The 16290-nt window shown below is 39.9% G+C and overlaps 1 protein-coding gene across 1 annotated transcript; it reads right to left on the bottom strand.

The window, feature by feature from the left end:
• Window positions 1-1125: 1125 nt before the first annotated feature.
• On the bottom strand, window positions 1126-6822 carry LOC137009334 (E3 ubiquitin-protein ligase TRIM35-like). Its single transcript, XM_067371461.1, has 4 exons — window positions 6728-6822; window positions 6437-6640; window positions 5922-6038; window positions 1126-5376 (listed from the first exon to the last, which is right to left on the bottom strand). Exons 1-3 carry the CDS (start codon window positions 6773-6775, stop codon window positions 5994-5996), a joined length of 297 nt encoding a protein of 98 aa, XP_067227562.1. The 5' UTR covers window positions 6776-6822; the 3' UTR covers window positions 1126-5376; window positions 5922-5993.
• Window positions 6823-16290: the final 9468 nt, after the last annotated feature.

Here is a 16290-nt window from a genome sequence, read left to right as displayed (position 1 = left end):
TCACGTGATTTCATTAAACGAGGCTTTGTGATGCATCCTAGCAGTTTCAAAGTGTTTCAAGACGTCCATGGTTCATCTCTAAGTCCCATGAACCCATGTCTATACATGATTTGTACATGAAATGTGTCTAACACTTTTAAATGACGCATTTGATAAAGGGAAGTGACGTATTGTCATGTTTTGTCTGATATAGTTCAGTTTTTATTAACAAGCACTACCGTTTACTGAAATATCATGTCTTGACAGAAACCTCATGTTTAAGGATATTAGATGATTCATTGATCACTTTTAATTGATTACAACTTAATAATAACCATTTGTGAATGGCTTATTAAAGATGTCTCGTATTCGTATATCTTTAGTATTCACTACGCTTACTGTTCTGACTCGCAAAGGGGCGCTTTGAGCGGTTCGAACAGTGAATCGTTTGTGACGCAATTGATTAATTTGATTCCGAGCTTTACAACGCTTTGTGTTCCCATCAACAGTTCAAATCAAAGTCCCTCCTAAAAGGGATCCCAAAGTCTATAAAGTCTTCGGCTTGAATGCTTCAGAGGTGTCTGCTCTCCACGCTCTGTTGTCATGCGTTGCCAGGAGACCAATGCCAGCCCGCAACACGATCAGAATAGAGCAGAATTCTAACCGCGCTGCAAGCCCGCATTGAGAACTCCAGCGTGGTCACGCATAACTCACAAATCACAACAACACATCAACTCACAGACAGTGGTGATTGCTAGTTAGCTAAGCTAGAATTTACACCACAAATTCGTTGCGTATGTTTCATGTGTGCGGTCCCGCGCATGAATATGAATACAATGACGGAACGAACAGTAAAAAGGCCTTTAATCAGTGACTGGGGAGTCTCGCCCAGAACACCATTACAAACGCTGTAGTGAGATTTCTTCGTCACACAGGTAAATTTATGCTGCTTAATCTGGAATTCCGTCATCAGAAAAAGGCTTATGCATTTACAGCTGAAAGTGGGGATTTCTTTGCCCAAATTCAGGTAGTTTACTTGTTTGTGCTTCTAATCTGAGATTCGATCGTCAGAAAGACTTATGCATTTAAAACTGAAAGTGGGGGTTTCTTTGCCCAAATTCAGGTAAATTTATTCTAATACCCTTTGTATGCACTGCTAATCTGCGATTCCGTCGTCAGAAAAGTCTTACGCTCGTTTAGCAACTGAAATTATGATTTCTTCGATAATTTCACGTTAGCTAGTTACAATTTAAATATGCATTATAGCATCGAGGAACATTCTGCCGTTCAAGGGAATGTGCATTCAAAGCCCCAGTTTTGCTGATTTTATCAGAAATTTGTATGTGCATGTATAAGATGTCAATAAAGATGATCAAAACACATAATTGATTACTGGTCCATCTGCAAACAATTGCTTAAAATGATGCCCTTCGTTCTCCACCAAATATGTAGCGAAAATTAACTCAAAGGGGAAATATTAATAATTATTCATAACTCATTATGATTATTAATTATAATTAATTATGAATATGCAAATCCGTTAATCAGATTAACTGGACATAGCTACATTAAAATTAATATTACAATCAGTTTACCTGTTCGTCTAGTGAACGCTCAGTGTTGATTGTTTATTAATTCTAAGAAATGTTAATTTCCAAGTTATGGAAAAATAATATTTCTTATTGTACTGTACTACTCAGAGCACGTAGAAAGACACGATCTATCACTTAAGAGGCAATTCATTAGCAGACGGAGTCAGAACCAAACATGTCTTGTGCACAATCTTTATTAACTAACTCACAAACACATAACTAAACTAACAAACACGTAACATAACATACACAAAGGGTCACACACACATACTAGTGCTGTAGTACTCGAGTCCGGACTCGTCTCGGACTCGGTGATATTTGCACTCGGACTTGTCTCGGACTTGGTCATTGGTCTCGCCACAAGTCCTAATTGGTCTCGACCGAGTCCAGTTTTTCAGTCTCACTTCTTACCGATTACGAGCCGATCTTTTTTGTTACCAGCGGCACAGGCAGTAACGTCAGCTGCGCATTCTCGCTCTCTTCTCTCACGGTGAAGTGACACACACTCGCGCGGGCGCTTCCTCTCTCTCACTCGTCTCATTCGCTCCGGTTCCTGCAGACTTCGTGCTGACACCGAAAGCGCGCGCACCACTGATCATGCGAATAAGCCACGCTTAGTCTCAAACAGAGACCGAAGTCAAACAGAGTCACAATTACCAAAATGAGTGGCTTAATGCACTTAAAATATTAAATACATACAAAATTATGTCAAAATGCTCGTCTTGGCAATTATTCAGATAAACACAGTCAGTTTTGGATCGTTAAATAGCTAAGAGAACGCAACTCTTAAAGGGACAGCAGTCCAATATTCCTGCTGCTGTCTGACATGTTATTTAAAGAACAAAAGACAAAGAAAATCACTTTCTGCTCTTGACTGAATACGTTTTTAACTTTAATGGTAAGAATAAGTCTGTATTTAATATTTACAATAAAAAATACAGAAATTAAGGTAACCAACATGGATGTGTTATTTTACATTTGATTACTTTAATTTCTGTAGTATTTCTTATCTAAATAAAAACCTACTTAACCTGAAAAACTTAGTTTCATTGCTCTCTATTCTATTGCATGTATTTGCTGTTTGGAATTTTTTTATTTGTTCTTATTTTATTACTGAGTTTTACTTTTTTTATGAAAATAAAACTTTGTGTTGAAGAAAGGTAGATTTTTGTTTGTATATGCTGTCAATTATAGTTCTTAGAAAGAAAATCAGAATCGGCAAAAATAGGTATCGGCAGATCACACTATCCAAAAATCGGAAATTGGAATCAGCCAAGAAAATTGAAATCAGCGCATGTCTAGTTCAAACAAAAGCCACAGCAGAACTGCGATTCATATTGATGTTTTGTGAACAAATCTGTGGCTGTGTAAAAAACCATGAGAGTCAATTATTCAATTACCCTTTCAAAAATACATCCACTTGTGTCGTTACTGAATGAATGAATTGAATGACTCGATGACTCACTCATTAAGACAGTGACTTACCGCCACCTAGTGGCAGTTTTAGTTCAATTTAAAAGTATCACACATTATAACATCATTGCTTATTTTTCTTTTGGACATTTTTAATTTAAAACAATGATTTATTTTATAAAGGTATTTATAGAGGTAAAAAAAAGCACTGTAATGCACAATCAGTTTAAAGGGGAAAATATTGTCCCTTAATGGACAATTAAAGGTGTGATTGCAGCAGTCTAAGTGGAAGAGAAGGGGTATGCAGAAGAATGTTAAATGCCTCAGGGTGTACGCGACTGTAAAATGTTTGGGAACCACAGTTGTAGAGAATATAAAAATGTAATAATGCAAAAAATAATAATGCAAAATTATTATTTTAGAATCTAAGATATGCTGTCTCTCACATCACATAAATTATCAATAGTTATGTACGAAGGTTTTGAAGAGGATTCTTTTTTTTTCTGTCTCTGTCTTGACTGTCTCATTTGGACTCGGACTTGACTTGGACTCGAACCTTTTGGACTTGGACTTGATTTGGACTTGAACCTCTTTGGACTCGGTCTTGACTTGGACTCATACCTTTTGGACTTGGACTTGACTTGGAATCGACAAAGGTGGACTTGACTACAGCCCTAACACTTACACAAATCAGAGTGAGTACTGATAGAGTTGAACCGGAAGAGATGCTGTTACTAGAGCTACATGAAATGTCAAAGGCAATCTGGAAAGGAATCATCAGTTTCTTCAGCAATAGCAACGGTACATCTTACAAATTAATACTAAATTGCTATTTAGTGTTAAAATGTACGATACTTGCAAGGTGCTCTTAGGCTGAGGAACATCGGCTCTGCCATCTGAGGAGAGGTCTTGAGGATGCAGTCCGGAGTTTTTATCAGTCTTTTCCATGTTGGATGAGGAGCACATGGCTCGTTTGTAGGCCGAGGCCTACAGGCCTTGCAGGCCTCGCCTAGGCCGGCCGCAAGGACAGTCCGTTCGGTCGTTCAGGAGCAAGGAGAAAGAGAGGGAGTGCCACTGACTTTCAACCTCTGGTCAAAGCCAACCTCTTAGGAATGATGTGGGCCAATGAGGATGTTGTATTTCCGGGTGACATACACCTCCCCTTGTTGGGGCTTTTATGACCGATTAAGATTAAACTGGCTGAGATTTGAAGAAGGACTATTACAAGATCCTTGTAATACTTATGTGTTGCGCAGGTATGGACATACCGCATACACAAACATTCAAATCTTCCCGCTGGGAACCCGTAGACACTAAACATGGCATGATTGAAGTTACCTTGCATGTCATACCACTTAAAAATCATAAAACATGTAAATACAACGAGTACATTACAACAACAGTAATAATGGATACCATTTCCTGAGATTACCATTTATTTTATAGAACAGTCTGTCTATAAGTTAGTGCAGTAACATCTGTGTGCAGAGTTTTGTGTGTGTCCTTTCTGCTCTCCATGCGGCATTTATTGGTGCAATAAAGTTTGTAACAGAACTTCTCGGGGGATGGAAGCCAGGCCCCAGAATGAGGTTAAAACCATTGGATAACTAGCAAATAATCGTGTCTGATTTGTCTCAATCATTACAGAATTGTAGTGAATTAGTTCAATCACAGTAAAGCTCAACATCAAATGTAAATCAAGTTAATAACAAAATTTTAAGAACTTTGAATATTACTTTTTTGATGAGCTGAGAATTTTCTAGGCTCCATAAGGTTAACTTATGCTGTATATATTTAACCTATAGAAATCTAAATACAAAGTATATATTAGTTGTACTCCTTAAAGTTCACTTGAATACCTATATCTAGAAGCAGAATCAGATAGAACTGATTTGTATTTTAACTGGTAAGATCCTCAGAGGGGACGATTCACAAATACTTTGAAAGAATGGAAAGAACATCTCTCTAAAGAATGTACGTAGTTGTGTCTTAGTTACAAGGTCAGAGAATGACACCGTTCCATTGTACCAGTCCAGCTGAACTCTCATACGCCGGAGCTTCTCTTTGACAGGAAAGCGAGTGGCGGGTTGCTCAGGAGACTGTGACACATACTCTTTCCCTGTGTACTGCACGTACCAAACACCAGCTTTGAAGAAATTGTCTCCTTTTCTTTGTTAGAATGCTGTGATTATTCCGACAGTCCAAGCTGAATTGTTTCCCACCTCCACATCCCAGCTGTGTGTTCCTTCTGAACCCAAAACACAGCGAAAGAAATCAAATCTCTCTGCATTATCAGGAAACAGTTGCCTGCTCTTGTTGAATGTCAGGCTGGTCAGATCATCAGATAGGATGAGTTGGGGACTTGCAGTGTTTGGGTCCAGAATCACTGGAGCTGATGAAAGGAAACAATCAGCAGCCTCTCTTATTATGATATGAAGAGAACCATCAAGAGTGAACCGAAATACTACATCGATAAACACAACTGACCTCTCTTTCATTTATTAAATATATATTTCAAATAAAATATTTCAGAATTAGGATGATCCTCATTTACTACAGTGAAACAAATTATACTTTGGAGCAAGACCAACTAAGAATATTTATAAGCTGGTTATGGTTTGATTCAAATCCTACATTTTGATTTAATATTATTCAAAAATTATGATTAAATCAAAATAAAAACAAAAAAACTTTTGTTAGTCAATGTTTAATTTAGTTTACTTACTATAAATAAAGACAACTTCAAAAGACCTTAATGTTTAAAATATGCATATTTTCTGTTATGTAGTAATAATAAAATGTATAAAACCCACAAAATTTTCTTCCAGTCAGTATGTTCTTCACATTAACACTCAGTTTATAAAACCTTGATCTAGCTTTGTGTCTATTTTTGTGGGATATCTCCAGTATTTACTGAACAGATCTTTAGTGACTCACTGTTTTGGACAATGTCTTGCATCTTCTTCCAGTCTCTGAATATCAGATTGCCCAAGTAATATGGCACATTAATCAAAGCTCCACAATGCATCTCTGGATCAGGCTGAGTGCTTTGGGCTGTGGATAACATTCAGATATTAGTACAGGTTCAGAACTGGCTCATAGAACTGCAGAAACCTTTGGAGAACTTCTAGCTGCCTTTAAAAGGACAGTTCTCTGAATGGATGCCATACGTTCATGCATAAACTCTCAAGAATGTCAAATATATATATATATATATATATATATATATATATATATATATATATTTGAGGCACCCTGAAAAAGTAGTGCTTTTGGTAGTGCTAAAATAGTGCTTTTGTTTTTTGTTTTTTTGTACAGTGTAGAGAGGAGAGACAGGAGCAGCTCACTTACCTTTAAAGTTCTAGAAAATAAACAATGTGGACAATATTATCTCAATAAGTGTATGGCTGAATGGTGTCAAAGGAGTCCTTAATACAGAGTTTGATTGTTACCTTCATTCTTTCCTCAATGTCTTTGATTATGTGTGAAAGAGCTGAGATGTGTCTGTTCATCTCCTCAAGTCTGTCCTTCATCATCTTATTCTTCTTCTCCACTTCCTCTCTCAGTGCAGTTATTGTGGCTTCTGCTTCAATTCTGAGGAAATGAAGCTTCTTAAACTCATGTTGAATCTGACGTTCTGTCTGATCAGCTTGAGTCTGAAATCACATCACATTCAGTTCAAACTGCTCTGCTTTAAAGGATTAGTCCACTTTCAAATGAAAATTTCCTGATAATTTACTCACCCCCATGTCATCCAAGGTGTTCATGTCTTTCTTTCTTTTTTTCAACATATAGTGCACTGCTTAGATGTATTGTATTTTTAAGGCTTGCATTTTTATGGGCTGAAATTCAACATGGTCGTATATTTAAGCTATGAATATTTAAATTCAAAACATTTCACATACATTTTCATTATTAAAAATTCAGTAATTTATATTCACCTTTCAGATTTCACTTCCAAAATATTAATTCTGTTTAAAAATACAACCTATAATATTTAACTAGCAATTTTCGGTCCATTTTATTTCGCTTTACAGATTCGCTTCCACAAATTCAGTGGTTTAAATTCAGCAGAAAATTCAACATTTCACATCCGGGAACTGCAGGAAAAACAGTAGAGTACCAATGCATGTTCGCCATCTGCTGTTAGTCGGCTTCACGCTAGTGGCTGTTTACGAAGACCAGAGCAACGGCTGGTAAGTCATCATTGTTGAGGAAATTCTCAATACAGTCCGACTTCGCCACTGACAATTCAAACAACCTCCAGTTGTCAATATAATATATAATACTCAGTACCAATACAGTACTACAGTACCTTCGAGGTAATTCCCATCCCGAATATAATACAATACAATACTACAGTAACACAATACTACTGTCACGATCACAGTCTGTTCCTGTTCACCCCGGACTCCATTTCCCATAATCCTCCCTGTCAAGCACATGCACTCACTCCACCTATCACCTGTTGCCACATACAGTCATGCACACTCCACACTAATCACCACACCCAGCTGATATGCATTACCTGGACTATAAAGGACTCACACACACACCACCTCACCACGAAGTCTTGATTACCCCGTGTGTCATTTCCGAGCATTACTATTCCTGTCTGCCTGTCTGTTACCGTTACTGCCTGTTCCTGTTTCTTGACCCGTTGCTGCCTGTCCTGACCCTTGCCTGTTATACTGTTCTGTGAATGATATCCGCCTGTCCTGACCATTGCCTGTTTCCTGATTACGATTCTGCCTGTCCCTTGCTGTTCTCATCTGCTCCTGATTGACCCTGCCTGTACGACATTCTTAATAAAGCTTGCATTTGGATCTTACCATGACTCCCGCTTCGTTACAGAAGACTTCGCCGCCACCAAGATCCAGCAGCTTTCCCGGAGGATCTCATTACGGTATGGACATTAATCAATTGCTATTGTGGAGTTCGCAAGGCACGCGATCGTTGGAGGAATATGTGCAGGAGTATCTAAACATTGCTTACCTCTCTGATCTTCCGGACTGTGCACTGATTGACTTTTTTTGTGATGGCGTCAACCAGCCTCTCCAGAATAAATTAAGACGAGAGGGACCGCGTTCATCACTTAGCAGCTTTATGGACTGTGCATTGTTGACTGTTGGCTCTCCATTTACTGTGGGTGTCGCGGAGGAATGCGACACCATGGTGAGTCCCGTAATGGCCGCCGCGCCAGGTAACGCGCACAAGATGGCGGCTATCATCACAACAGCAACAGTTCATGTCGCAGCTGATCGCCCAGAGCAACGTCACGCCTTCGTTGATCGCCCAGAGCAATGTCACGTCGCCGCTGATCGCCCAGAGCAACGTCACGCCTTCGCTGATCACCCAGAGCAATGTCACGTCGCCGCTGATCGCCCAGAGCAACGTCACGCCTTCGTTGATCGCCCAGAGCAAAGTCACGTCGCCGCTGAATCACGTCACATCTCTGGATCTGTCTGGGAGTGGAGAGGGTTGCGTTCCAGTGTGGCTGATTCACCGCTGATGTCGGCGCGAGCGGCTGGAATTCCCAAGCATCAGCCGGCTGCTTCGCACTCTCGCCAGCCGGCCGCTTCGCACTCAAGCCCGCCGGCCGCTTCGCACTCAAGCCCGCCGGCCGCTTCGCTCTCAAGCCCGCCGGCCGCCTCGCACTCAAGCCCGCCGGCCGCTTCGCTCTCAAGCCCGCCGGCCGCCTCGCTCTCAAGCCCGCCGGCCGCCTCGCTCTCAAACCAGCCGGCTGCCTCGCTCTCAAGCCCGCCAGCCGCCTCGCCCTCAAGCCCGCCGACCGCCTCGCCCTCAAGCCCGCCGACCGCACAGTCTGTTCCTGTTCACCCCGGACTCCATTTCCCATAATCCTCCCTGTCAAGCAAATGCACTCACTCCACCTATCACCTGTTGCCACATACAGTCATGCACACTCCACTACAACTACAGTACCTTCGGGGTAATTCCCATACCGAATATAATACAATATAATACTACAGTATCTCGAGGTAATTCCCTTCTCGAATACTTCTAATACATTTCCAATATTTCGAGGTAATTTCCTTCCCGAAATAAGGTGACGGCGTCCTGTCAAGAAGCTACTATCACTACCTCAATCACACATGAGCACACAGGTCTTCTATACACTCTCACCGTCCTTCTCAGGTGTACGCTGGTCCGACACAGGATCATTAATACTAACTCCGAGTATTACAGCCTCACCCCGAGGGCGACTCTATAGTCTTCCAACACTATCACTGTCTCTGCTGTGGTCTTTTGAGCGTAGAATCTTTAGTACTTCCATTCCTTAGCTGCGCAGCATATACCTGACACGACTTCCAAGTTGCTCTTTGAAGAAATGAAGTTTTATTTACGGCCGGGAGATCACTGGTCACAACAACCAAGTGAGTCTCAATGAATAGAAAGATACATGCACATTTAAGTCTTACAGTTGAGTAAAAATCAATGTCTTCTTCACTGTGATTTGTTCTGGTGATTGGTTTGTAATGATCTAAGCTAATCATATGACTGGTCTTTGACCTAAGCATCCTTAGTCTGCATTTTCTGTACATTTCATGTTGACATAAATATTTCCATCACATCATTCATTCATAAAAACGGATTTACAGAAATAGAGCAAGTGGTAAGTGAATGTGTGATGATTATCAGGGCCAGTAAATGCAGAAAAGCTGATAAAGACACAAAAGCTGCATTTATGTTTAATTCAGTGCCTTTACGGTTACTTTCCCTGTGTAAGCTACATGTAAGCATCTTTCTTTCCAGTGAACAAGATTATAACGTAATTGCCCGATGCTGATGTACAGATCAAATGTTAAATCTGAGGTAGACATATATTTCTCTCTGTTGTTAAGTTTTCTTAAATTTATATTGCGCCGCTGTGTTGTAGTACTAGGGTTTCCCTCATACTTCATAGGATTCCCCTGCCATCAGGACATATAAAACGCTTAACATTAATGGATTAGTACAGTGATATAAAAGACCACACTCGCACCTTTTGTGATGTAAGTTATACTATATAGGCTCCAAGAAAGCAGATACTGGCATAAAGTTAGTTTGACGTTGAAGGTTTGATATTCGCAAATTTAGGGACCATCTCTAAAGTTACGACATTGGTATTCACGTTTCTGCCTTAAATAGCATTTGAAGAGAATGACTTACAGTCACAAAACCAACTGTAAAGTGTTCATCTAGGTCTCAAGTCGAACAGTGATGCGCCCTACTCTCTCTCACACACACATAAACACGTGAACTCACACAAACTCTTGTACATGCACATGCATATACATATTCAAACACACCCCACTCAATACATACACAATTTTTCTACTTTGTTCATTTTTATTTTTCCTGCTTATATATTATCCAGCTTATACAAATTTTATATTGTCTTGTCAAAGCATTTATATGAGCATTATTATACCTATATTTATATAATTTATAGTAAATACTATAGTGTTTTTGAACCATACTATAGTAAATTGTAGTATACTGTATTTACAGATTTTTACAATCGATATGACAGTTTTTTTCTATACATTTAACAATTTTCCTAAACTCTTAACGCACCAACACACCTAAAACACAATTGGCAAAATGGTTAATTTCATGCTTAAAATCACACATTGTAAACTAAACCCCAAAACTAATTACAATAATAATTAGAATTATTAAAATATAGCTGCAAGCAGCAATTACGGGGCCAAGCACAAAAACGGCACAAGAAGCCAGCCAACATGGCCGTGAGCATCAGACCAACAGCAGCAGTGAGCAATTAGAAAAAAAAGTTATTAGCATTTTTGTCAAGTTTGTTATAACTTTTGAGCACGAGGTGGCGCTGGTCCGAAACTTCTCAGGCTGCTTCAGGGCATTGTCCTGATGACCCATACCAAATTAATGAATTTTGGTCAAACCCATCAGAAGTTATAAGCAAAAATAGCCATTTTTCATATCTCCACTCCAGTAGGTGGCACTGCGCCGAAACACTGTATGATGCCTCAGGTCATGCTTGTGATGACACGTACCAAGTTTGGTCTGAATATGTCAAAGCATTGTAGAGATACAGCTTCAAGAGTAATTTTTGCATCATCTCTCAAATTCTTTGCTCCGGTATACGAAAACGGTTTGACTTATCAACTTGAAATCCATAACTTTTTCTCGGCATGGTCTGAAGATGATACGGTTCAATTTTGGTGAAAATCGGAGCAAAGGTCTAGGAGGAGTTTGAAAAAGTAGGTTTTTAAAGAAAAACAATATGGCGGACAGGAAGTTCAGCTGAATATGGCAAATGTGATATCTATGTTCTCAGCATGACCCAAGGAATCTACTGAGACCAGTTTCATTACAATTGGTGAATACAGTCAAAAGTTATTAGCATTTTTGTAAATTTTGTTATAACTTTTGACCACAAGGTGGCGCTGTGCCGAAACTTCTCAGGCTCCTTCAGGGCATTGTGCTGATGACCCATACCAAGTTTTGTAAAGATACGTTAATGCGTTCGTAAAATACAGCATTTTAGCACAAAATTCAAAATGGCCGACGGCCAAAATGGCCGAATTGGGAAAATTGGATATCATTCGACTCGGCATGATTCCCCGAATCCAACGAGACCAAATTTATGATTTTTGGACAAACCCATCAGAAGTTATAAGCAAAAATACCCATTTTTCATATCTCCGCACCAGTAGGTGGCGCTGCACCGAAACACTGCATGGTACCTCAGGTCATGCTTGTGATGACATGTACCAAGTTTGGTCTGAATACAATAAAGCGTTGCGGAGATACAGCCTTACTTCTGTTTTCGCAAGCACTACGTACAATTCGTTCGTTAGTTTTCCGAAAACGGTTTGAGGAATCAACTTGAATTCCATAACTTTTTGTCAGCATGGTCTGAAGATGATCTGATTCAATTTTCATGAAAATCGGAGTAACGGCCTAGGAGGAGTTCGAAAAAGTAAGTTTTTCAGAAAATTCAAAATGGCGGAAAAATTTTCATGACGGAAAATGACGTCATATGGTGCGTTCGATTCGTCTTGAGCCAAGGAATCAGAGGAAAAAAGAATTGTGTTTCTAGCCCTTATGGTTCAAAAGTTATTAACATAAACATAAGTGCAACTTTGGACAGCTGGTGGCGCTAGAGGGATTGAGTTAGAGACTCCAAATTTGCAATGGACAAAGGTCAGACTGTCCTCTGACTGTGTGCCAAATTTCACAACTTTCCCGCAAGCGGTTCTATGGGCTGCCATAGACTTCAAGAGCGGAAGAAGAAGAAGAATAATAAATATAGCTGCAAGCAGCAATTACGGGGCCAAGCACAAAAATGGCACAAGAAGCAAGCCAACATGGCTGGGAGCATCAGACCAGCAGTAGTGAGCAATTAGAAAAAAAGTTATTAGCATTTTTGTCAATTTTGTTATATCTTTTGACCACAAGCTGGCGCTGGTCCGAAACTTCTCAGGCTCCTTCAGTGCATTGTCCTGATGACCCATACCAAATTTATGAATTTTGGTCAAACCCATCAGAAGTTATAAGCAAAAATGGCATTTTTAATATCTCCACTCCAGTAGGTGGCGCTGCGCCGAAACAGAGTATGCTGCCTCAGGTCATGCTTGTGAAGACACATACCAAGTTTGGTCTGAATATGTCAAAGCACTGAAGAGATACAGCTTCAAGAGTCGTTTTTGCATCATGCCTCAAATTCTTTGCTCTGGTATACGAAAACGGTTTGACATATCGACTTGAAATCCATAACTTTTTGTCGGCATGGTCTGACGATGACACGGTTCAATTTTGGTGAAAATCGGAGCAACGGTCTAGGAGGAATTCGAAAAAGTAGGTTTTTAAAGAAAAACAATATGGCGGACAGGAAGTTTAGCTGACTATGGCAAATTTGATATCTTTGTTCTCAGCATGACCCAAGGAATCTACTGAGACCAGTTTCATTACAATTGGTGAATACAGTCAAAAGTTATTAGCATTTTTGTAAATTTTGTTATAACTTTTGACCACAAGGCGGCGCTGTGCCGAAACTTCTCAGGCTCCTTCAGGGCATTGTGCTGATGACCCATACCAAGTTTTGTAAAGATACGTTAATATGTTCGTAAAATACAGCATTTTAGCACAAAATTCAAAATGGCCGACGGACAAAATGGCCGAATTGGGAAAATTGGATATAATTCGACTCGGCATGATTCCCCGAATCCAACGAGACCAAATTTATGATTTTTGGACAAACCCATCAGAAGTTATAAGCAAAAATACCCATTTTTCATATCTCCGCACCAGTAGGTGGCGCTGCGCCGAAACACTGCATGGTACCTCAGGTCATGCTTGTGATGACATGTACCAAGTTTGGTCTGAATACAATAAAGCGTTGCGGAGATACAGCCTTACTTCTGTTTTCGCAAGCACTACGTACAATTCGTTCGTTAGTTTTTCGAAAACGGTTTGAGGAATCAACTTGAATTCCATAACTTTTTGTCAGCATGGTCTGAAGATGATCTGATTCAATTTTCATGAAAATCGGAGTAACGGCCTAGGAGGAGTTCGAAAAAGTAAGTTTTTCAGAAAATTCAAAATGGCGGAAAAATATTCATGATGGAAAATGACGTCATATGGTGCGTTCGATTCGTCTTGAGGCAAGGAATAAGAGGAAAAAAGAATTGTGTTTCTAGCCCTTATGGTTCAAAAGTTATTAACATAAATATAAGTGCAAATTTGGACAGCTGGTGGCGCTAGAGGGATTGAGTTAGAGACTCCAAATTTGCTATGGACAAAGGTCAGACTGTCCTCTGACTGTGTGCCAAATTTCACAACTTTCCCGCAAGCGGTTCTATGGGCTGCCATAGACTTCAAGAGCGGAAGAAGAAGAAGAAGAAGAATAATAAGCGTACGGAACGCCAACAATAACAATAGGTGCCTAAGCACCTTCGGTGCTTGGCCCCTAATAAGCGTACGGAACGCCAACAATAACAATAGGTGCCTAAGCACCTTCGGTGCTTGGCCCCTAAATATAGCTGCAAGCAGCAATTATGGGGCCAAGCACAAAAACGGCACAAGAAACCAGCCAACACGGCTGGGAGCATCAGACCAACTGCAACAGTGAACAATTAAAGACGTATTAAGATCATTTTAGGCATAAGAGCTGAAAAATTATCAAAAATGAGGATTTACTGGTTCATAACTTTCGACCAATAGGTGGCGCTGTGTCCAAATTGTTGTGGTATGGTCAGAGTGAGGTGACAATGACACTTCCAAAGTTTGGTGTCAATATGTCAAAGCACTGAAGAGATACAGCTTCAAGAGTCATTTTTGAATCATGCCTCAAATTCTTTGCTCTGGTATACAAAAACGGTTTGACATATGGACTTGAAATCCATAACTTTTGTCGGCATGGTCTGAAGATGACACGGTTCAATTTTGGTGAAAATCGGAGCAAAGGTCTAGGAGGAGTTCGAAAAAGTAGGTTTTTAAAGAAAAACAATATGGCGGACAGGACGTTTAGCTGACTATGGCAAATTTGATATCTATGTTCTCAGCATAACCCAAGGAATCTACAGAGACCAGTTTCATTACAATTGGTTAATATAGACAAAAGTTATTAGCATTTTTGTAAATTTTGTTATAACTTTTGACCACGAGGTGGTGCTGGTCCGAAACTTCTCAGGCTCCTTCAGGGCATTGTCCTGATGACCCATACCAAATTTATGAATTTTGGTCAAACTCATCAGAAGTTATGAGCAAAATAACAATTTTTCATATCTCCTCTCCAGTAGGTGGCGCTGCACCGAAACACTGTATAATGCCTCAGGTCATGCTTGTGATGACATGTACCAAGTTTGGTCTAAATATGTCAAAGCATTGTAGAGATACAGCTTCAAGGGTAATTTTTGCATCACATCTCAAATTCTTTGCTCCGGTATACGAAAACGGTTTGACTTATCGACTTGAAATCCATAACTTTTTGTCGGCATGGTCTGAAGATGACACGGTTCAATTTTGGTGAAAATCGGAGCAACCGTCTAGGAGGAGTTCGAAAAAGTAGGTTTTTGAAGAAAAACAATATGGCGGACAGGAAGTTTAGCTGACTATAGCAAATGTGATATCTATGTTCTCAGCATGACCCAAGGAATCTACTGAGACCAGTTTCATTACAATTGGTGAATACAGTCAAAAGTTATTAGCATTTTTGTAAATTATGTTATAACTTTTGACCACGAGGTGGCGCTGGTCTGAAACTTCTCAGGCTCCTTCAGGGCATTGTCCTGATGACCCATACCAAATTTATGAATTTTGGTCCAACTCATCAGAAGTTATGAGCAAAATAACAATTTTTCATATCTCCACTCCAGTAGGTGGCGCTGCACCGAAACACTGTATAATGCCTCAGGTCATGCTTGTGATGACATGTACCAAGTTTGGTCTAAATATGTCAAAGCATTGTAGAGATACAGCTTCAAGGGTAATTTTTGCATCACATCTCAAATTCTTTGCTCCGGTATACGAAAACGGTTTGACTTATCGACTTGAAATCCATAACTTTTTGTCGGCATGGTCTGAAGATGACACGGTTCAATTTTGGTGAAAATTGGAGCAACGGTCTAGGAGGAGTTCGAAAAAGTAGGTTTTTGAAGAAAAACAATATGGCGGACAGGAAGTTTAGCTGACTATAGCAAATGTGATATCTATGTTCTCAGCATGACCCAAGGAATCTACTGAGACCAGTTTCATTACAATTGGTGAATACAGTCAAAAGTTATTAGCATTTTTGTAAATTTTGTTATAACTTTTGACCACAAGGTGGCGCTGTGCCGAAACTTCTCAGGCTCCTTCAGGGCATTGTGCTGATGACCCATACCAAGTTTTGTAAAGATACGTTAATGCGTTCGTAAAATACAGCATTTTAGCACAAAATTCAAAATGGCCGACGGCCAAAATGGCCGATATGGGAAAATTGGATATCATTCGACTCGGCATGATTCCCCGAATCCAATGAGACCAAATTTATGATTTTTGGACAAACCCATCAGAAGTTATAAGCAAAAATACCCATTTTTCATATCTCCGCACCAGTAGGTGGCGCTGCGCCGAAACACTGCATGGTACCTCAGGTCATGCTTGTGATGACATGTACCAAGTTTGGTCTGAATACAATAAAGCGTTGCGGAGATACAGCCTTACTTCTGTTTTCGCAAGCACTACGTACAATTCGTTCGTTAGTTTTTCGAAAACGGTTTGAGGAATCAACTTGAATTCCATAACTTTTTGTCAGCATGGTCTGAAGATGATCTGATTCAAT

Source organism: Chanodichthys erythropterus, chromosome 20 (assembly GCF_024489055.1).
Source record: "Chanodichthys erythropterus isolate Z2021 chromosome 20, ASM2448905v1, whole genome shotgun sequence".
Classification (NCBI taxonomy): Eukaryota; Metazoa; Chordata; class Actinopteri; order Cypriniformes; family Xenocyprididae; genus Chanodichthys; species Chanodichthys erythropterus.
Note: the sequence above shows the minus strand (reverse complement) of the source record. Positions and strands in the feature narration are given on the sequence as shown.

Coding starts and splice junctions, on each gene's coding strand:
- LOC137009334 (XM_067371461.1), bottom strand. CDS start 6,775: ATGTTGAAAAAAAGAAAGAAAGACATGAACACCTTGGATGACATGGGG. Junction 6,641..6,727: donor ACACCTTGGATGACATGGGG/GTGAGTAAATTA, acceptor ATGTGATTTCAG/ACTCAAGCTGATCAGACAGA. Junction 6,039..6,436: donor ACATTGAGGAAAGAATGAAG/GTAACAATCAAA, acceptor TGTTATCCACAG/CCCAAAGCACTCAGCCTGAT.